The sequence below is a fragment of the Setaria italica genome, chromosome I (assembly GCF_000263155.2).
Source record: "Setaria italica strain Yugu1 chromosome I, Setaria_italica_v2.0, whole genome shotgun sequence".
NCBI lineage: Eukaryota > Viridiplantae > Streptophyta > Magnoliopsida > Poales > Poaceae > Setaria > Setaria italica.
In genome coordinates, this window is record NC_028450.1 from 31592603 (window position 1) to 31614596 (window position 21994).

At 42.3% G+C, this 21994-nt stretch overlaps 5 protein-coding genes across 6 annotated transcripts; 2 read left to right on the forward strand and 3 right to left on the reverse strand.

Annotated features, from left to right (window-relative positions):
* Positions 1 to 1841: 1841 nt before the first annotated feature.
* LOC101773551 (casein kinase 1) lies at positions 1842 to 7781 on the forward strand. The gene is made up of 14 exons (XM_004953078.3): positions 1842 to 2384; positions 2500 to 2540; positions 3472 to 3541; positions 3623 to 3771; positions 3916 to 4011; positions 4614 to 4684; positions 5257 to 5318; positions 5762 to 5825; positions 5906 to 5990; positions 6095 to 6221; positions 6299 to 6363; positions 6450 to 6498; positions 6593 to 6729; positions 7111 to 7781. Exons 1-14 carry the CDS (start codon positions 2309 to 2311, stop codon positions 7402 to 7404), a joined length of 1386 nt encoding a protein of 461 aa, XP_004953135.1. The 5' UTR covers positions 1842 to 2308; the 3' UTR covers positions 7405 to 7781.
* Positions 7782 to 8758: 977 nt separating this feature from the next.
* On the reverse strand, positions 8759 to 10917 carry LOC101773964 (phosphatidylinositol N-acetylglucosaminyltransferase subunit C). Of its 2 annotated transcripts, none has more exons than XM_004953079.4 (2): positions 10509 to 10917; positions 8759 to 9975 (listed from the first exon to the last, which is right to left on the reverse strand). In XM_004953079.4, the coding sequence occupies exon 2, from the start codon at positions 9849 to 9851 to the stop codon at positions 8943 to 8945; it is 909 nt and encodes a 302-aa protein (XP_004953136.1). In that variant the 5' UTR covers positions 9852 to 9975; positions 10509 to 10917; the 3' UTR covers positions 8759 to 8942. The 2 variants fall into 2 exon arrangements, with proteins under 2 accessions (XP_004953136.1, XP_004953137.1); XM_004953080.3 differs by having other exon boundaries at positions 8759 to 9978.
* Positions 10918 to 12380: 1463 nt separating this feature from the next.
* LOC101774639 (60S ribosomal protein L14-1) lies at positions 12381 to 13988 on the reverse strand. Its single transcript, XM_004953082.3, has 5 exons — positions 13838 to 13988; positions 13641 to 13742; positions 12956 to 13085; positions 12725 to 12837; positions 12381 to 12643 (listed from the first exon to the last, which is right to left on the reverse strand). The coding sequence occupies exons 1-5, from the start codon at positions 13838 to 13840 to the stop codon at positions 12587 to 12589; spliced, it is 405 nt and encodes a 134-aa protein (XP_004953139.1). The 5' UTR covers positions 13841 to 13988; the 3' UTR covers positions 12381 to 12586.
* Positions 13989 to 14187: 199 nt separating this feature from the next.
* On the forward strand, positions 14188 to 17096 carry LOC101775315 (glycolipid transfer protein 1). Its single transcript, XM_004953083.3, has 7 exons — positions 14188 to 14369; positions 14728 to 14853; positions 15312 to 15367; positions 15696 to 15826; positions 15922 to 16057; positions 16538 to 16669; positions 16754 to 17096. The coding sequence occupies exons 2-7, from the start codon at positions 14736 to 14738 to the stop codon at positions 16787 to 16789; spliced, it is 609 nt and encodes a 202-aa protein (XP_004953140.1). The 5' UTR covers positions 14188 to 14369; positions 14728 to 14735; the 3' UTR covers positions 16790 to 17096.
* Positions 17097 to 17697: 601 nt separating this feature from the next.
* Positions 17698 to 21095, reverse strand: LOC101775723 (RNA-binding protein 42). Its single transcript, XM_004953087.3, has 6 exons — positions 20682 to 21095; positions 19673 to 19850; positions 18467 to 18564; positions 18276 to 18372; positions 18109 to 18194; positions 17698 to 18029 (listed from the first exon to the last, which is right to left on the reverse strand). Exons 1-6 carry the CDS (start codon positions 20877 to 20879, stop codon positions 17976 to 17978), a joined length of 711 nt encoding a protein of 236 aa, XP_004953144.1. The 5' UTR covers positions 20880 to 21095; the 3' UTR covers positions 17698 to 17975.
* Between the last annotated feature and the right edge of the window lie 899 nt (positions 21096 to 21994).

Here is a 21994-nt window from a genome sequence, read left to right on the forward strand (position 1 = left end):
AGCATGTAAAGTTCACAAGTAGGAAAACCCATTTTGATCTAAGTTTGGGTCATGTATTTAGGCAAAAACAAAAGTTAAAAGGCCCGAACCTAGAATGTCAACCATTTAATTGAAGACTTGGCCATTTTCAGTGCAAGGCAGAAAACATGGGTTTGACCATATTTGACCAGATATTTGAGCATTTAAACATTATTTCCCTAGCTTCACATCACATCCAAGTTAAAATATATACCTTAGAGTACAATATTCATGTTGTGCAAAAATGGAGCATTTAGTGAAATTACATTTTAAAAGAAAGTTCATAGCCACATGTGCTCACATGCTAACAAAAATTATTAGATACATTTGTTTATTTAATAAAAATGTTAATGACCCTAATTAACACTAGGGGTGTTACACTGTGCAACTATTTCTCTCCCGGCATAGTCCAGAATTTTCGCATAGCACTTCTGAGTGATCTCGCATGTGGGCAGTTTATCGGAGCGTGGATTGCCATCTCCCCACTCAATCTACATATGTCACATGTATCTATGTGTTCAATTGATCTTTTTTTCTTATTACTTCTTGTTGCAAGGCCATCATTGAACAGCTTCCACCCAAAATCCAGAACTTTATGTGGCACTTCCAAATTTGTCGTACTTCTCCTCTCTTGAACTTGGTTGCTGACCCCCATTCTCCTCTTCTTGTAACATCTTTGCCAGGCAATAGGCACTACAGACAGTAAAAGCTCCATTTTTCTCATAAGCCCAACCCAGGAAATCTTCTACCAGGCTTTGTAGGTAATCTGATATTTAGAATTTCATCAGTGTCATGTCTTCCGAAAAAATGTTTAATATTCTCCTTTTGCCATTCCATGCGGTCCTGATTGATAAGTTGACCAGGCCCTGGGAATCGAAGGGTCCCTCCAAATACGCACTTTTTTCGCATAAACCAATTCTCCATATGACCCTTTCTTTAATAATTCTAGTCCATGAACAATTGCTTTCCAAGTAATAGATTGGTTTATTGAAAAAGCAGTATCAAGCAAATTGCCATTTGGGTAATATCGTGCCTTGAGCAACCGTGCACACAAACTGTCTGGTTGATCAATCAATCTCCATGCATACCTTGACAGTAATGCTTGGTTTAACAATTTGAAATCTCTGATACTCGTACCACCAAAATTCTTTGACTTTGTAAATCTGTCCCATCTAATCCAATGTCTTTTCCTTTGTCCAGCCTTCTCCCCCACCAGAACCTTAGTTAGGGGTCACACACAGTGGTAGGCAATTGAAAAACTCCCATCACATGGACCGGTAAAAGCCCGAGCAACTGATTTAATCAAAATTTCCTTTGCTGCAGAAGACATCACTTTCTCATCCCATGCGTTGCACCTTTTCAACAATTTCTCGGTTAAAGTTTGGAATTTATCCGCTTTCAATCTTCCTTCTAAGATCGGCAGTCCTAAATACTCGGCTTCGAATGTTACTTTGTGAGCGTGCAGATTTCCTTTAACCTATTTTATCCCTCTGTATTCGCATTGAACAGAATTGAACATTTATCGTAGTTGATTCTTTAGCCTGTCGGTACAATATATTAACTTAAAATACATACATGGCCTTACACCTTGACGATGACATGCCACCTCAATTGAGAAGTATGCTTATATTCGTTTTCCCTTTCCATGATAATAAACATTCACGATTTTCCGCATCCTGCAAAACTATATGCCAGGCAATAAGCACAAGAAATAGCACGAGAAAACACAAAAAAACACGGGCAACAAAAACCGGGGCAAAAGGGCGAAAAGGAAGCCAAACGCAACACACGTATACCAAGGACAAGGAGCAGGAAATCGGAGACCGCAGGCAGAAAGAAACGGGGACGCATCGCCGTGCTCCCCTCCCCTATCCCTATTCGGCTCCCTCCTGCTATCCGTTGTCCGGCCCCCGTCCGTTTCCCACGATTTCCGCGTCCCACCCATCCCCTCCACGCTTCTCTATTAACGCGCCCCACGATTCCGCCACCGAAAAATTAAAGACGCGAGCGGCGAATCCCTAGCCCTGGCCCCGAATCCCACCCGAAATCCCCGAGCTCGCTCGCCAATCCGATCCGCCGGCCGCCTCACTTGCCCCGTCGCCGGCGGCGGTTCCCGGCGCGGAATCTACCTTTTGCGTTGGGAGATCCGGGGGAACCCCTTTATCCTGGGCGTCCGGGGCTCGAATCTTGCGGCGGGCGGGCAATGTGAGCGGTCTCCGTCGGAGGGGGACGATCTGCGGCGCGGTTCGTGGGTGAATCTTGCGGCGGCGGGGCGGCGCGGTTGGCGGGGATGGAGCACGTGATCGGAGGGAAGTTTAAGCTGGGGAAGAAGATTGGGAGCGGATCTTTTGGGGAGCTCTACCTCGGTACGCGCCTCGCCGGGTTCTTCCGATTGAAAATCTTTCACGCGTTTCTGCCGCCGTTTTTCGTTTCCGTCGCCGTTCTGCGTTTGTTTCTGATGCCGGTTGCTTTTGGTTGCAGGCGTGAACATACAGAGCGGCGAGGAGGTGGCTATCAAGTTGGTATGTGATAATCTGATCCTGTTTGTAGACCTATTCTCGTGGAAGCATGCGTGACATTAGCCAATATAGTTAGTCCCAGATGCAAACATATCGTTGGTCTACTGTTGCTAGAAACGGTTTCACGAGGAACTCTTGTGTAGATGTTGTAGCACAACCTAATTGTAAATGTTAATGCTGTTCCGTAATTGCCTGCGAAAAGATTGACATGGCTTCTCGCTTGATGTCATTATTTTGTTACGACAAATAAGAAGACTTCCAAGCATTTCCTTGGTTGTCCATGCGAATTGACTTGGGTTTCCTTTTCATTGAATAATAACTGTACTCCTAAACATTTCCTTGGATGTCAAGGCGAATCGTCCTGTTTTTTTTATCATGAATAATAACAAGACCTCCAAATTTATTTTTGGTTCTGCAAGCAAATTGACCTATTGTATGGACCAGTAATTAGGGAAGGAAGAAAAAAGATTGAAGATTTCTAGCGCATCCAGTTCCAAGCATGGAGCATTGGTTTTGTTACTCGTTCGTTATTTAGGCTGTATAACAACTCATATTTTGTTTTTTTAAGAAAGTGACAACTCATATTTTGATAGTGCCATTTTGAGCAAATGAAACAATAAAATCTTGAAAAGTACTTGCTGAAAGTTTATCAATTGTGGTCTGTGACAAGAGACATGTGATTTCGATTTTTTACTCTATTCCGTGAATGACTGGCTTGACTGAAGCAAAAATTGTGCTATGGAGAAATGCAATTTAGATTGCTATAGCATATAGGTAATGCTTTTCTAGCTTGAACGTATACCATAACCTTTGTGACAGCATGTGGTTAACCATTTTTGGAGCAATATGATTTTTCAGTCTTAGTCTGGGCAGTGCCCCTTTCAGCATCAGGACATGCCACCTGATCAATTTTCTTGGTCTCATGTTTTACCAGGAATCTGTCAAATCAAGACATCCTCAGCTTCATTATGAGTCAAAGCTATACATGCTTCTCCAAGGGGGAAGTAAGTACCTATATGGGGACATGGTTCCTTTGTTTCATATATTTTCACAGGTCTTATATATTTCTTTATTCCAAACTTCAGCTGGGATTCCTCATTTGAAATGGTTCGGAGTGGAGGGGGAGTACAATGTCATGGTCATTGATCTTCTTGGTCCAAGCCTGGAGGACTTATTCAACTTCTGCAGCAGAAGATTCTCTCTTAAAACAGTACTTATGCTAGCTGATCAGATGGTAAGTTTCTCTTATGGTGTCATGCATTTTCTGTTAATTTTTGTTATCTGTAATGTACGTATGAAAAAGATCTCAATGAATCTTGAGTCCTTATATGGTGGATTTTCACCACCAAGTTAATTTCTTCCCATTGTTTTCATACAGATAGCCAGGGTAGAGTACATGCACACGAGGGGGTTTCTTCATCGTGATATCAAGCCAGACAACTTCCTTATGGGCTTAGGCCGTAAAGCAAGCCAGGTTGGGTGCTACACATGAGTATTTACTTATAAAACTGGATTGGTAGTGGCTGTATTAAGTCTCCCAATCATAGCTGATAGCTCACAAGAGGATAAAATCCTGACACTGTGCCCAGACTGTTTCTCTGCATAGCTGCTATCGCACTCATGACCATTTTGCTTCAGCACATTATGACTGAATAAAATTAAATTCCTTTGTCTTTTGTTACAAGATGCAATGTGATTGACAAATTTCTTCAGTTGATGTAAGCATTTGAGTGGCTGTAGCTTGAATTTGTACCACACCAGTTCATATTATAAAACAAATGTTTGGCAATTCTCCTGTGAGTAATCCTTGTGTATGATTGCTGAAAAACTGGGAATTGGTTTTGAATGCAAACATTCGCTGTAATTCATATATGATATTTATAAACATGTCAAGTCTTTTGGAAGTGCTAAAAGTTCTTGTGCATTGAAGATTATTCTAGTGATGCTAACTTGTATGAGTAGATACCTGCATCTAAACTACTGTCATAAGAATGCCTTATAAGTAATCGATATAATTTATCTTTAGTTCTTTACTGTTTTATAGCTGCTAAAGAAAACTGAGTGTACTCTTAACAGGTTTATGTCATTGACTATGGCCTAGCGAAAAAGTATCGGGACCTCCAAACTCATAAACACATACCATACAGGTAATCAGAAACGGTTCTTATGGATGCTATGAAATAAATAAATTCTCTTTGCACCTGGATGTTTGTTCTTGTATGTTACTTGTGATGATCTCTGTGCTTAGTATCATTCATTTATGACACGTATTTGTGTGCTCTGTAGAAGCAATGTTTGCGATATAGTATAGTCACTTATTGTTCTGGTAGACCCTTCTTGTTTTGTTTATTTCTGCTAACATCTTGGTTGTATAGTTTTCTAATTTACTGAACCTTGATTTAGAATTTTCATAGCTGTGCTTGGCACTTTACATGCAAATGGTATATGCTAGAGTGCTAGTGAATGTATTTTTAAAAATCTATATTTCTACTGCTATTTTATGCAATCTATATGAAATCTTAATTGGTTAGCTGTTCTATAACAATGAATGATTTTTAAGCTGAATTTTCTGCAATCCTACACGATGAGGAAGTTAAATGCGGTTCTGCATCCTACTATAAATAAGTTCTTTGATGAGATTTTTTTTCTTCTGTTACTTAAGTTATGATTTGTATTCATTTGGGATACACATTTAAAGCTTACATGTTTTCCTTTGTAGGGAGAACAAAAATCTCACAGGAACAGCACGATATGCTAGTGTAAACACCCATCTTGGAGTAGGTGAGTCTTGCTGGTGTTAAGAGGTGTGGTACTAAGAGGTGAAAATATAGTTATGATAGAAACCAGCAGGTTTTAGGTTTTAATGGGGGACAAGTACAACCGCACCCAAGCAAGCTAGGGTAGGCTAGAGATGAAACCCAACATGAGTCACCAACAACAAAGGAAAACTCATATAAAATAAAAAAGACAGTAATGATAGTAATATGCTAGGAGGCGTCTAAATGTCTAGTTTTGGACATCAATTCTGCAATTGTTATCTACAAGTACGGCTCTTCTGGAACCTAAATTGTATGCATTGCCAATCAACAAAAAATATCGTTCGTCCAGAGAAAATTCTCTCAGAAGCCCCATAAGAATTTTTGTCTTGTAAGCTTTGGCTAACTATATGATGGCTTCGTGTTATTCTGAATTCTCATGTGTGTTATTGCTGCTTTTCTCTTCAGAACAGAGCAGGAGAGATGACCTAGAGTCTCTTGGTTACGTGCTGATGTACTTCCTGAGAGGAAGGTTGGAGAATCAATTGCTTTCTAAAGTTCACATCACCTTTTGTCTATGACTATATATTACTGAAATACTTGTCTTCTCAGCCTTCCTTGGCAAGGCTTGAAAGCTGGCACGAAAAAACAGAAGTATGACAAAATCAGTGAGAAGAAAATGCTAACTTCAATTGAGGTAATTGATTTATTTCGACACATTTGTTATAACAATCTTCATTTACCGTTATATTGGAAATGTAATGTAATCTTGTTAACCATGTTTTTTCACAATTTGCACAGGCCCTCTGTAAATCTTATCCATCAGAATTCGGTACATACTTCCATTATTGCCGATCTTTGCGATTTGAAGATAAGCCAGACTATACCTATTTGAAGAGACTCTTCCGAGATTTATTCATCCGTGAAGGTATCCACAAGTATAATACTTCTAAAGTTTCTTGCTCATCTACATATTCGCTTACATGCTTTCTTTTGGACTTGCAGGGTACCAGCATGATTATGTATTTGATTGGACAGCAAGGCAAGCTGCAGACAATGACAGATTGAGAGTATGTCTGCTACTCCCTTTTCTGAAATTGCTAGTAGTGCAAGTTTTGCCGTGCTGAATGTGTACCATTTTTTTCCTCGCTACCAGCTGAGTGGGAGAGGTGGGTTGGTGGGACCATCTGCAGACCGGGCTGCAGGTTTGTCAGTTGCATCCTCATTTTGGAATGTTACATTTAGGAAATAAGCATGGTGGAAACCAGGATGCTCAAATTTACGTATTTGCTTTTACAGCGAGACAGGCTGTTCCGGATAGATTTCCCGGTCCGGTTGATGCATTTGGTAGAAGAATCGACTCTGGTTCTGGCCATTATGGAGAACAACACACAAAGCACAGAACTCTATTGGATACACTTTTAGCACCCAAGACGGTGAGAAACTCTTGACTCAATTCTATTGATATTTTAGTCTGGATACTTGGTTGTCGTGTATGAAATACCTCATGCTTAGGTGATAAATGGGATGCTGTTTTTCTTTTGTGTGTTGTGAGAACATCGGGACATTGATACTTACAAATGTTGGTAGAACAGAATGAACCAATACGATTTTTTTCCTGGTAGCTGGCTAATAGTTTCTTTTGTGCCTTAACTATATTGCTGTAGCTGTCATCGCAATAATGCGATAGTGTTTTTAAATAATTGAATTCCTCGGTTCCGCTGTCAGTTCAGGCCTTTATTTTTGTTGCTATGAGATGACGTATTCTCCATGGTGATAACTTTTATACTTACATCAATTTTCACTATGTATACCAGACTGTTGATTCGGATAGAAGAAGGCCTTCATCATCGCGGAATGGGAGTACATCAAGGAAGGCCCTTCTGTCAAGCAGCAGAGGCTCTGGAGATCCCAGTGACCCGAATCGCAGTAGCCACCTACTCCCAACCAGCAGTGGCAGCAGCCGCCCATCAACTAATCAAAGGCTTCACCAGTCAACAGGACTTGAGGGCAGGACCTCATCATTCTCGAAACCAGGAAGAATCGTCCATGATGATACCACTATGAGGAACTTTGAACGCCTTACTATCAGTGCAGACAGGAGGAAATGAAATTTTTACTAGAGCAAAAGATCTGAGTTGCTCTCACTTGCAAGAGCGCTGAGTATTCATTTGGTTCCAGGTGATGCTTACTCATGAGCAAGTTAAATGATTCTGTGCTATACATGAAGCTGCAATCTGCACATAATGATGCTCGTCGAATCTTGGCACAGATGATTTGGGTTCTTTTAATTCAGTGAACTGTTCTTTCAAATGGCCACAGAAGCATACTCACACCGTTAGAACCCGGTATTGGCGGCAGTGTTTAGCCGTGCGGGTCAAAATGATGCTGATGTTGACTCTGATATTTGTAAAATGTCAATGGAATAAAACATTTCGGTAGACTTGCGTTACCTTAAATATTTCTGTGAAAGTTGAATTTTTGTCTATGCAAAGGGGTTTCGTGGGTGGAAGACACTTCGTCTATACAAAGTGGATTCAAAATGAGTTTTCAGAAAACTTGTTCTGTTTACATTTATATATTTTTTCTTAATAAAACTGAACTCGTATTGTTATTTTGTATTAGTACAATAAGCTTATAGGATCCTCCGTTCGGACAAGTCGTCGTTCAACAATTTTGAGAACCCAGAGGCAGGACTGTCGGAACAGTGGGAACGTGAATACATGAAAGTGGTATGGCCAGAAAATTAACTTTATCCTGGTAATAGAGATTAGATTGTAAGCTCTTAAACCAGGAAATAATATAGCGTTCTCCCCAACCTAACAACAATCACCGTAAGAGTAGCAGCAGCTATCTACTCCCACTTCTTTCACCCACTTTAGAACGATTAGAACGATTGCATTGGTTTGAATTCAGAAATTTTTAGCAAGCTTTCTCAATTTCGTATCTACGCGTGTGGGCTAAACACTGAGATTTAAATACCACGCAAAAAGGATTACTCCACCCGTCAAACAACATATGCTTTTAAATCTCAAATATTCCATTCCAGTGACGGTGTTCAGAGATCTATTGAACCAGACAAATACCTCTAATTGCATGTATGCCTAAACGCAATTTGCAGGAGGCGCAGTATAATCCAGCAACTCATGAATATATGTTGAGCTGCATTTCCATTTTCGGGGACAACACACAAAAAAAAAATCCAGAATGAGTAGCACAATCTTCCAAGAATTCTAATGCGGTGGATTCTTACGACAAAACATTTTTTTGAAGACAGCCTTTTACTATATATTTGTAGTCAGTACCACATTCTTTCGTTATTGGCATTACCATGCTGAGATACACACATGGGAAAACAACCAGAGCAAAAGAGAGTAAGGATGAGGTTCTTGCTTAGAAAGCAGCACATTAAAAATATAAATCAGTCTGATACCAGAAATAGTTAGACATCATTCGAGATTCCAGTTCCAGGAAAAAAAGCCTATCATGTGTTAGAATCATGGTGACAGTGCAAATATGTTATGAGTATATACATTCACATGAATACACTAAAGAGACGACTAGCAGCACATCAGCTATAGATCGATACAATCAAACCAATTCTCTGCACGTCATTTCTTAAAAAAAAAAACAGGCTTATCACAGCTATTCATTCAGTTATATCAAAGCAGAGTTTTGCTTCATCCCAGGGGCCATTGATCTCAAACTTGTATTCTTGAATCCTAATAAGCCAGTAAGGGCAAACGATCGAAATAAAAACAAGAAGTGCCAATAGGAGAATGAAGAACATTCGGTGCAACTGGTATGTGACGCTCAGGGTGACAACCATCAATGCGAAGGAGAACAGGAGATGAAGCCTAAAGTGGTACTTCTTGACACAGAATGTAATGAGGGGTGCAAACAGGAAGACTTGCAAGGAGAAGAGCATGATCGCAAAGACATGCAGCCTTGATGGCAAACGTGAAGCCACAAGCACAGATGCTACTATTGACGCATTCAAGGAAATATTGCTGGTTAACTTTGGATTGTTGAGTGCTCCTGGAGGCCTTATAGTTGAACCAGAATAATCATGCAGAAAGAGATGAACCAGCAGAAGAGATACAGCAAGGGCCCATATTGAGTCTGAACTGATGGACCTAGTGAGGGTATGGTAAATTGGCGCAAGAACATAAAGACCACTGATGAAGAAAGATATGTTGAGGACATACTTTGCCAGAAGCTTCAGAGAGAATGGACAAGTCGTGAGCAAGAGGACAGAGAAACCAACCAGCAGGAGACCAACATCTAGCTTGAGAAGAGTGGTCTCATTAATGTCCAAGTTCAATGTGAGGGTCCATGTCGAAACCACAAGAGCGACAATGCAGAGATATTGCGAAATGGAGACGGAGTCAATCATCACTTTCAGAAGGTCTCTCTTGACAACATTGGCGTTCATAACCATCTCCTCGAGGAACGACTCATCGGTGTGGTTATCATCGTATCCTGGTTGCCTTCCCCCATAGGCAACTTTTCTCCACATTGGCTGTAACCTGATCCGGTTTCCATCGCTGCTCTTCATAATGTATTGCAATGATTTCCGCTCCAGAAGAAACAGGCTCAGAGCCACGTCAAAGGACACAAATTGGTAGCCATCAAGATGTCTTCAGTGCTCAAACTTGCATTTGTCCAGCATCAGTTGCCCACTGCTAAAAGAGAAGGCAGAGTTAATCACCTCCAATTTCAGGGAGTTAACAATAATTCGTAGCCAAGTATCAAAGGATTTTAACCCAGGGTATGCCTAGCCAAAGCTCCAATATGCAATTCGGCACAGTTCAATACGCAATCCGGTAACACAACTATAAAGTTCCCGAAACAATTTGGTATGCAAATATAAAATAACCAAAATTACCATAATATATTTAAAAGGTCCTTTAATACCTTAAATTCAATACATAAGTTCGAAACTTGTATAGTTTTAGAATATAAATAGTTCAAACATAAGATAAGGTCCTGGTTGACATATTAGGATTCAGGTCCTGATTTGAGGCTAAGAAATCTTAATCAGAGCTAAGCAATTTCCAATCAGCAATCACATGTCAAGATGTCAAGGTACACACGACGTTCTAATTGGACTGGCTTGTGCTGTGCGTGGCTGCGTGTGGTGGACATTGGACTGGACCGTGGATGGAGATTGGACATTGGAGGAGAAAGGGAAGGGGATGCAGGGCGGCCGAACCTGGACGTTGCTGCTGCCCTCCTCCAGGTGAGTAGGCGACCAGGTCGGAGAGCGCCTTTGGCGTCTCCTGCACGCCCGGGCGGCGCCGCCGGTGCGCGTCGGCGCTGAACCGCGGGAGCCCGTGCGGCCGCAGGCCGCGCAGGACGCGTCGGGCCTCAGGGCGTCGGGCGGCAGGAATGCAGGCGGCAGGCCGACTCGGAGTTAGGAAACGGATGGGGTGTCAGATCCTAGAGGATCCTGACAAGGGGACGAGCGCCGTGCGACCCGACGGCGTGCGTCGCCGGCGCGAGGGGCGGCCGGCGGGCGCGGAGGTAGGGAGAGTCGGAGTCGCGGTGAGAAGAGGGTGACTGGGCGTGCGTGCAAGGGCCTAGGGGTTGAGGCGAGCCGCGTGCGCCGGCCTGTCGAGCTCGAGGCTTTCCTCCGGTTTGGGCCTTTGAACACACTCACCGCCTGGGCGCCAGTACAGAAATGAAAAACGTTTTTCAACCGTCAGCTATCATAAAAAATCAGGTTTTGAATCGTACAACTTTAAAACTAGACACTGTACAACCTTCCACTACTCAAGCAGGATAAAAAGACACCATCGCAAGTGTTGCGCTCTTGTTTTCATCCCACATGGGCCATATATGAAATGGCAAGTGAGCTACCAGTTTCAAAGTTAAGATTGAAATCAAACTTTTGCGAGAATTAAAGACCGATGAATTTCACACTTCAGAACTTTTTTTCTTGGAAATATCCCCCCTATGTATATTTGGCTATTGGTTTCTAAATGTATGTTTACTCCCTCTTTTAAAATTAAAGGTGTATTTTATTTTATTGGATCAAGACTTCAACTAACGATTACTTTATTAATATTTCATCTATGTGATGTGAAATCATAAGTCATAACTAAGTAAATATGATAACATCAATTTTGTATTAAAAAACCCTGTCTTGATAAAGAAATCCATGGTTCGATCATAAGCTTGTTTGCCCTCATAAAATGAAATATGCTTTGTAAAAATATATACAGATATATTCTGCTGTGTATAAAGATTCATATATAGGATAATGCCGCAGTCTACACGGTGACATTTTGACTAAAAACATACTCATATAATCTATTATGAATAAAAAGTTATATATGATGATTTTTAATAAATCTAATAATGCCTGTCTTTGTAAAATTTTAGATGTCCGCATTAAAAGACTTGGACAAAATCCAGATGGATTCCCAAAAAATTGTTCTACATAAAAACATTTTCATATTTGACCCAATTTCTTTTAAAGGTGAAGTCCATTTTTCAACCCATACCTTATAAGTTCAGTTTTCAACCTTCAACTTCGAAACCAACAGATGAGATGTCAAAAGCATCCAACTTCGAAACTAGGGTGGAATTGTGCCTTTTTTTCTGAATTAAATATTTGGATGTTACCTCTAGTGTCTGGTCTTAAGAGGTAAAAGTCGGAAAATACCCAGTGGTTGAAAATCAGACTTAATCCCAACCTGGACATTGAAAATAAGACTTCGTCCCCTTTTGGGAGGGCTCTTGACCTTTTGTGCTGCCAAAAATATTAGAGTCGGAAACTGGGCCTGTCCATGCGATCGGTTGCCCCGTAAAAACTCATTCGCAGATCACATAAGGCTTCCAGCACAAACAAGTGCATTCTTAGGCAGATCATACACTCCAGAATAAGTGGTGGTTGCAAAGGAAAATGCAAACGCAGCCAACGGTGGATATAGGTGCATGTCAGCTACGAATCACCAGCAACAAAAAAGCAAATGGAAACAAATGCACATTGCACATTCGTCGCAAACTAGGTGGATATAGATGCATCACAGCTACGAATCACCAGCAACAAAAGCAAATGGAAACAAAGGCACATTGCACATTCATCAAAGACCTTGCTGATCCATATCTAAAATTAGATACTCCATATCATTCATGCAAAATCCCCAGAGCACAGCCATGCTTGATAAAGGTTTGAAAAGGGTTCATAGGAAACAGTAGATTTAATTCTGGCTTTAACAACACTCGAACGAATTGCTGATCCAACATGAAACCAAAAACTAAACATGCCATCCACTGAAAGATACTCTAAGCCGTGGACGCCTTCTTGAGCTTGGCAAGCTCTTGCCTGATAGCACCACCCCTCTGTTTACACAAGGAACAAAGTGTTAGAAAGCAATGCAGACAGCACCAACAGAAAACTAAAAACACAGGGAGCTTCCTGACCTTGATCTTCGCCAGCATGACCTTGAACCTGTCGAAGTCATTGAGCGCTGCTCTCCTCTTCTGGACAATCAGCTTCTTGCCCCATGAGCTGTTCTCCCACTTAGTCTTCACATCTGCAAAAGGATACAGGAAATCAATTAAGTGCCCCCTCTCCTCTTCTGTACAATCATCTAGAAGCTGCATAGAGCACACTAATGCTGAAGAGGCCAGCAGCGCAAGCTTTATAATTACCAGCTTCCTCCATCGCCTTGATCAGAGTTGTCTTCTTGGGTACACGTTTGATGTCAATCTTGATGTCGGTAAGTGAGAGCCGCTTGAAGTTCATCTGGCACCTGACCATATCAGGGGCATCCACAAGTGCCTGGTTCACATAACAGATCGAGGCAATGAGAGCTTGAATGTTTAATCAAAGCATGACCAAGTACAATTAGAAAAACAAGGCACTAAAACTTGTAATTTGATAGGTGAAGTTTTCTCTAGCTAAAGCAATATCACCACAAACACAAATTGTTGACAACAAAACATCTGTTGCTTTCCAATTAAGGAATCTAACGGAACAATGGCATTGATTAATTACACCGTCCCCTGGGTTCATTACAGGAAATAAGTTTGCCAAGCAATCCTAGCCTCGTAATATTGTTGCTAAGGTACTAAATCCGCCATCTGGCAAATAGCAAAAACGGTACAGCAAATGGGAACATAGAAAGATCAACAGCTAGATGAAGCTAAGCTACCCCGCAAATTCAAATGAATATTGTTTGGTGCGACAAAACAGTCAGAACGTTTTGCATTTCTCACGAGAAGCAGCACAAATCAACGATTATTACCACAGTTACAAAGCATGCTTCTAAAGCTATAGATCGACATCACAACGGCGAACACAAAGGCAGGGATTAGGAGGGAGCTAGGCCTTTACCCTGTTCTGGTCGACCACGTCGACGATAACGACGAGGCGGCCATAGTCCTTGCCGTAGTTCACCAGGGCCACGCGCCCGATCTCCACGAACCTCTTGAACGGCTGCACGCATAGCACAAGAACACAAAACCCTAGTCAGACCCCGCGCCGTTACAGAATCCTCCCGGAAACAACACCTTTCAGCTCGATCCACGTACCATCCTCGCGGCGGTCGGAGAGGCGAGCGGCGGCTGCAGCGGCGGGAAGCGGCAGCGAGGGAGACGGCGAGGCGGGGCGGAAGTGCAAATAGAAGCTAGGGTTCGGCAGTGGGAGCGGGCTATAAAGCGGCGTGCAGGTTCGGGACCGCCGCTGGATCAGGAGATGGGGCACCCTGGCCGTCCGATCCAGGTCAGAGTGCTCGCAAGGGGTTTGCCGGGCCTTTTGGGCTATGAATACATAAATGGGCCACGAATGTTTTACATGTTGGGCCTCATAGGCCCGTAGCGACTTGTTCGCCTCTCACGGATCGGGTCACAGAGATTCCTCCTGTCCTCCGCAGTAAAAAAATCAGTACGGCGTCGGTGCTGGCCTGGTCTCGCCGCGCATCTTCTTCTGCTCTCCCTGCGTCAGTAAAAGCAGCTGCGGGATATATTCGTTTCCTCCCCGATCGGGCCTCCCTCCTGCAGTCTCCTCGCCGACAGGGAACGCCGGGGTGAAAGAAGGGAGCTTCCATTGCCGGATCCGTGAACGGTTAGTTTGCAATCAGCTCTATGTATGATTTCAGATCATGGCGGAATAGTAGCGCGTACATCTCTTGTGGATTTTATGGAGTTCAGAATCCGGGCAACCTGGATTGGCGGGGTTTTGTGGTGCTTTCTTGGTGGTTCTATGTGTAGTCCGTGAAGATCTGATCCATGGATTTCGTGGTTATAATAATATTCAGTGGGAGATCAGATGTTAGTGTGATCTTGTGCATGTTGGGGCTGAACGTCTGGGTGATTAAGACTTAGTCACTTAGATATGTATGGGATGCTGGCAATTACTTCCTCTCAGTGAGCATATTCTATTTGCTGTTATGATGGGTTGATGTACTTGTTGATTCTTTCAGGTTCAGAGATGGCTGAGACGGTGTTCACTCCCTCTTTGGAAGGGATGAAGCATGTCAAGGCAGAAAACGGAGTCATTCTCACCAAGCCTTTCCTTGAAGTCTGCAAGCAAATCTTGCCTGTCCTGGGTAACTTGCTTTCCTTATGTCTTCCCTTAATTCACTTCTCTTGACTGCTGCATTGTTTGTGGCATGAGGTTTTGAGATTTAATCCAGTAGTCCAGCTGTGTTACTTTAATTAAATCTGTGATTTGGTACCATGCTTAGTTCAGTGGCACGGTGAATGGGTTTGAGTTATTTCTCACACGTGATAGATTGAGACAAACCCTCGTTGATTTAGTAAAGGCCTCCTATCTTATTATGAGCTTTGGAGTCTTGAATCATTCAAGATTTTGTGCACCCATCTGCACGATACTTGTGTTAGTCCTTAAATTGTGCTACTGTGTTGCCTTAAACCATGGAAAAGAATGCCATTGAGTTCTATACTCGTAGTTATGCTTTTCTCTACGTTGAGCCTTAATTTTATTGCTTACACAATAAATCATCTTTTCATTAATTTTCCCTTTATTCCCGCTGTTGCACACCAGATAAATTTGGAGCTGCTATGGCAATTGTAAAGAGTGACATTGGTGGCAATATCACAGTAAGAAAATCTTTTTGCAAGATTACTATTATACAAATATTAGTCAAAGTTTATCTTCCATTCTTTTTTGCTCGTAAATAGCTGGTAGTGGTGTTGATGTTGTCTTTCAACTACTGATGTTGTGATAATCCATATTTAGTTTAGACAGATCTGGCTCCTGTTTAGTGTGATTGCCTCTTATGTAGCCCTCAAAGTTCTAAGTTGTTTTTCCTTTTTAATTTCAATTGACCTGATCCTCATCTTTCAGAGACTAGAAAACAAGTATTTCCTCAAAGTTCTAAGTTGCTTTTCCTTTTTAATTTCAATTGACCTGATCCTCATCTTTCAGAGACTAGAAAACAAGTATTCTTCAGACCCATCAAAGTATGAGCACTTGTACACCATGGTTCAGGAAGAAGTTCAAAACAAGACTGCAAAAGGTTCCTCAAGCTGCACAAATGGGCTTCTATGGCTCACGAGGTGCTTAAATTTCTTTTATTTTGTCGGTTTTTTGTTTCAACTTGATCAGCAAGCCAAGTATCTGACTTCCGTTTACACAAATTTTTGCATCTCAGGGCCATGGATTTCCTTGTTGAGTTGTTCCGTAACCTGCTTGAGCATCCAGACTGGACTATGAGTCAAGCATGCACTGATTCATACACCAAAACTCTGAAGAAATTTCATGGCTGGCTTGCCAGTTCTAGTTTTACGGTAGAATCTTTCACTCTGATGATCCATGCAATCAATAGAATTCTATCCACATAAGGCAAACTGTAATTTAATGTCCCTTGCTCAAGAAATTATAATCAACATATGGATGGATTGTGGAAATATGAGGCTTAGTTTTCACATGGATTATAATCAATATTCAGGAGAGCAGCATACCTTTATATTTAGATGGATAATAAAAGCCAAAGGTCTTACAAAGAAGAAAACAAAAGGAGAAACTAAAAAATTAAAATAGGTGTTGTTGGACTTGCCAGCTACAGGACAAACACCTGATAGTCAATTAATTTGAACTTTGCCAATCCAAATGTCTACTAAAATCCCAATCTCTTAATACATTGTTGCTCATTTCTGTATGGAGATAGGTCAAGTGGTCGATATTATCGTCTTTTAAGATAGATTGTATACTTTTGGTATCTCTTCTATCTGCTCTCATTTTGGTGATTTCATATGAGTTGATGACAGGTGGCCATGAAGCTTGCTCCTAACAGAGATAAATTTATGGAGGTCATCAGCGGAACGGGTGACATCAATGCAGATATTGAGAAATTTTGCACAACCTTTTCACCATTTCTCAAAGAAAATCATGACTTTCTGGTATGTATACTCCCAATTCAAGATTAAATGGCTTGGTACTTTTTTATGTTGTCCGCTCTTGTGAACCAACTGCTGTTTTTGCAGGCGAGTGTTGGTCTTGACGATATGAAGGCTTCATAGAGCAATCTCTGCAGCAGTTACAGCAAAATAAACATGTCTTGTGAAAACTCAAATGTTGCCTCCCGTGGTCATCTTCTCCTCCCCCCAAAAAATTATACAGGGTAATAATAAGTCTGTGAGCATGATTGCCATGGCTGCTTACACAGTGAAACGACAGTACTCAAAAAATTTACCTTCGGAATTCATACCCTGTTACATACATGATGATGTGGAACTCATGTACTCTTAAAAGTTTCCTGTCTAGGCTGAAATTTTACAAGAATTTTGCAACAATCTTATAGGCAGATTCCAACATTAATTATAACTATTACGCCGTCCTGAAATATTGGTTTGAAATTCGTCCACAATACAGCTACGGACAATTACACCACTCTGCAGCAGTGTGTACAACTATGGAGGGATAAATTAGACTTCTCATCTGCTCATTCTGTCAGAAATGTGCTAGTGGGGCCTGATGCTGGTGTGTTATATTTTTCTTTTATATAATTGCGCTTTCTGGATAATTTGCCAAATAAGCCGTTCCTCAAAGCAATTTTGATATAAAATGCCCATTGACAATTCGGAGGTTACTCGCCAACCAAATAAAAAAACAATTCGGCGGTTAGCAGCTTATGGAGGATACATGCTAGAATTGGGAAACATGTGAACCCCGTATCAAAGCACATGTTCTGCCAATCAGTCATAATTTTGTAAACTTGCAAGCACGATCTTTATGGTAACTTAAGAGTGCTAATGGGCACCCAAAGATCGCTGCTGAAGTGCTGAGTGGTAGACATCAGTAAGCTCAGATATCTCGAGGTTAATCTTTTACGAGGACGCGTTCCGGTAGCAGTTCCTATTCCTATTACTCTGGCTTAGCAGGTCGCTGTTCTTCTAGCTAGTCAATCATGCAGAGGAAAACAATCAGCGAGCCACCCATAACGTCTACAAATCTTTCGAACGTTAAGAGCACTAGTCATTAGAGTATTTACAACTACAGCTCCATAAAGGCATAAACAATTGAAATGATGCGCTGATCGCATTACGCTCCAGGTACAAGTTATTGCATGCTAATATTTCGCTAGACTTCCCATCCACCACCACGGCATATGGAAGCAGAATGGACACCGGATGTTAAGGAACTGTTCAAAGTTTCAGGCAACCTTCTCAGATGTTGATACTGAGATGAACATGCAGAATTTCAGTTTTACTTGTGAAGAACACTTCTTTTCTGCAGTTTGATTTTCTTCTGTGGTCGAGTCTGGAAAAATAGCACAACAAATGAGTATATGGTACATACAAAAGGAACATTTGATGTAGCCAAAGAAATGAGAACTAACCTTCCCCTTCTCCAAAGCTTCAAAGTCTATCCTGCTCTTCCATGTGCTCTTCCGTAATTTGATTGGCCGGTTTCCAACATATTTACCTGCATGACATTTAGTTTTGTAAGTTGTAGAACTTATGGTAGCGACAGAAAAGGATGCATCAGGAGCAAGAGCACTCGTACCGTTCATTTCTTTCAAGGCAGCAGCAAGATCTGATGCATTAGCAAAACTAACAAAACCATATCCTTTAGTTTTACCAGTCCACTTGTCCCGTATAACCTGGTGCAGAAGAGACACCCAATCATGATCGCTTAAATAAAGCGAAAGATTTTAAACTGCAAGGCCGTATAAAAAATGGAAGGGTCTAACTCACCCTGGCCATGTTGAAGGACGGATACTTTGAGAATGCCTTTGTAAGAATATCATCGTTCACTTCATTTCCAAGATCACCACAAAACAAACGGAAGTCATCTGTAGATGAGAGATCAAGCAATTGTCAATAGAAGTACATAACAGTATCTCTAAAGAAACTAACTAAATTGTCATCAGGAAATCTACCAGGTAGAATCCCATTACTAATGCACAAATGAGAAACATTATGCAAGTCAGAACATGAATTTGTGGCCAACAGCAAAGATCCAATGATCCAAATGCTGTAAATTTAATAATACTGTAACATTCTTTTTCATGAAAAACACATCCATGGCACATTTAGAAGTTGCAAACATTAGATGAATATTGATAGGTGAATGAAAATCATTCATGCATACCGCAAAGTGTGATACACTAGTTTACAAATTAATTAGCTGCCAAAGCTCGCTAAACCTGACCCCAACAGATAAGAGATAGTCAAGCACCACTCTCCTGAACAGCTTAAACCATTTATGCTAAGGAAGGGGCAATGAAGAAAGCAAGCAAAAGACAATACTTCTATGGTTGAAAAACCAGAGTCCTACACAGCATTATAGGTAATATGAAATGCACATAGTGCACATGTAGATCGATCCATAAGAAGAATGCCCAACTCTGAGCTATAGTTCTTTAGTCTTCACTGACCAATATGATGAAATAAGAAATGAAGGGAACATAGCAGTTGGGACGTGTGCTTGTTAAGGCACACAAGAACCAGAAGCCTACACATATGTTCACATCAAACAATACGAAAATAATATTTCATTCAACAGCAAAAGCATGCCCAGGATCGGTAATGGCATATGAAACAGTGTTGCAATGCATGTGAAACAAATCAGGTAAGATGGAAAATTTGGGGGAAAACTGTTTACTATATCTGTAAGCCCACCTAAATCCCGTGTGGCAACATGTTGGGTTACACATCACATCCTCGAGCACCTTTATAGAAAGGAAAAAAGAGCAGCTTGCTTCAGATCAAATCATGATAAATAGAGCATCAGATCTTGCCTGTGAGAATGACAATTATCCCATGGTTTGTTGCCTTCAAGGTAACAGATAAAAAAAGCTAAAAAAACTGTCACATTGCCACAAGATACCATAAACCACATAATTGGAGTATTTGAGAAACATTATGAAAATTATGACAACAGAGAATTAGAGATCTTACTTTCAGGCCAATCAGCCAAGGTTGGGTCCTCCCAACTTTGCCCAGCTGCCTTTCGAGGCACAGCCTTCTTTGCTGCTTCAACCTTCTTGTCTTTCTCACTATTTGCAATAGCAGCCTTAACTGTGGCTAGAGCCTCAGGACTGATTATCTTTGAGTCCTTCTGGAACAAGTGTTGTGCCTGCAAGACACCATGTGACAGTGAGACAGGTTAACAGGTTACTAAAAATTGCACCGAATTAATAGTGACACAGAATAATACATAGATGTTAGATCTGAGATTCATTAAGTTACAAATTGGCAGTATGCATCGTCAAACATATAGTTTCATCTCGCTAGCTTGAACCTTGAAAATAGCGAGTTGAAACTTAAGATGCACATTTCTGCCTCCCCCAATTGGACACAAGAAGATCTTCTCTTTTAAATAAATAATAATAATAATTGTAACCATTCCCACAGATTTTGCTATTCACACCTATAAGTTCCAGTACTGCTACGCAGAATTATTATTAGGCAATTGATTATTCAGATTCCAGTTAAATTAGTAATTAGATATTACCAGGGCATAAAAACCTCAAATGAAATGCCTGTATTAAGATTAATCATGTATTGTTTAGTCTGAATCATTCACTATCAGCAGCACGATACACGCAAATAGAATCTTATCAAACTTTTGCAATTAGATCTTGCAAGACAGAAGATAAATTCTCGTGTAATGTCTGCAATGAACTTGAGAGAAATGTTTGTGTTAAGACTAATCCTGCAACATCTAGTCAAAATCATTCACAGCCAACAGCATAAGACAACAAAAATGCCTTCAGGGTCGCATGAGCATCAGTCATCGGATCATTTACTGAATCAAACAATCTAAGTCTCCAACCAATCTTAAGCTCTACAAGCGTAGCATCACTGCACCAGGACAGTAAACAAATGACAAATCATAGACGAGGATGCCGACCATCCCCGACCGAGGCTAGCCAACAGCGGAAAGGCGGCGGGATTCCTGCATTACCTGCTGGACCTGGGGCATGGGGTAGACGGCGTTGTACGCAGGCGCCGCAGCGGTGGCCGCATGCCACGCGGCGTACTGCGGGTTCTGGAGGTGGAAGGGCACGGGGAAGTAGGACGGGGTCGTGGCCGCGGCCGCCGCCGCGGCATGGTAGGTGAACTGCGCGGACGCGGAGGCCGGCGAAATGGACTGCGTCGACATCACGATCGCCGGGGGGGCGGCGGTCGAGAGGGGCGGAGTCGCGCCGGGAGAGGCCGGATCGCCGGAGCGCTGGGCTGGAAAGCCTGGAAGGTGGCGTGAGGTCGAGGGATTCGCCGATTCGGCTGCCTCCTGCCTGTGCGTCTTCTGGTTGTGTGTGTGATCGTGGATTCGTGTTCGTGTGGAGTCTCGGGAAGAAGTAACGTGAGGACCGGAAGGAAGGGTGTGGAACGCTCTGGAAGCGTCTGGTGCGTTGTGGACGAAGGGGATGTGGGCTTGTGGCCCTAAGGAGACGTGGTTTGGTGCGAAGTCCACCGCCGCCGGGCCTAACTCTGGAGGCGGCAGGCCGTGGCGGGCCGCAGTCTGTAGCTGGCCGGCCCGTTCGCCGCGTTTTCGGCGTTTCTCCTCCTCCGTGCGTTTCGGCGTCCTCCTGCCGCGCCATCGCCCGCTTTCGTTCGAGGAGCATCCGCGTAGAACGGAAGCACGGAGCATGTGGCAAATCGGTTACGTCATTATCAATCTCCTGCAAGCCTCGAACTCTCCAAGGTGTGCCAGAGATCCACGCCAAAGAACGCTAGATCCGTGCAAATCCAGGCGTGTTGGCTCATCGGATCGGCCATCAGGCCTAGCAGCAGCCTCGACTTCCCCCGGTTACCCATCACGGCACGGATGGCCGTCGGCACCTGGCAGTCTAGGCTCGCCGCGTCGTGTCCAAGGCAATCCATCCTAGCCACCCGTGCGCAAATCAACCCGGCCGTCATCCAACCCCGGCATCAGAAAACCTCGAAGGTGTGCCAGCTGGCCGCCAAATCGCAATCGAGCGATCGAACAATTTGGCAAGCTGCTAACGTTAGCATGAATTGATCCGACAATACAGCCGTGCTGATGCCCCAATTTAATCGATCAGATGTTTTCTGCTGAGTTGAGTGCTGCTGTTATGTTGATGTTCCAATACAACCGGCCGTATGTTGCGTCAAAATGGAGTGCTGAAGTCGTGTTGATGTTCCTATCCAACCGGTTGAGCTTTAGAGTTTGTTTGGTAGAGCTCCATCTTATTCTTATTCTCTATAGGAGCTAATTCTCTTAGAGAAGTGATTCTATGACTGAAGGTGATTCTC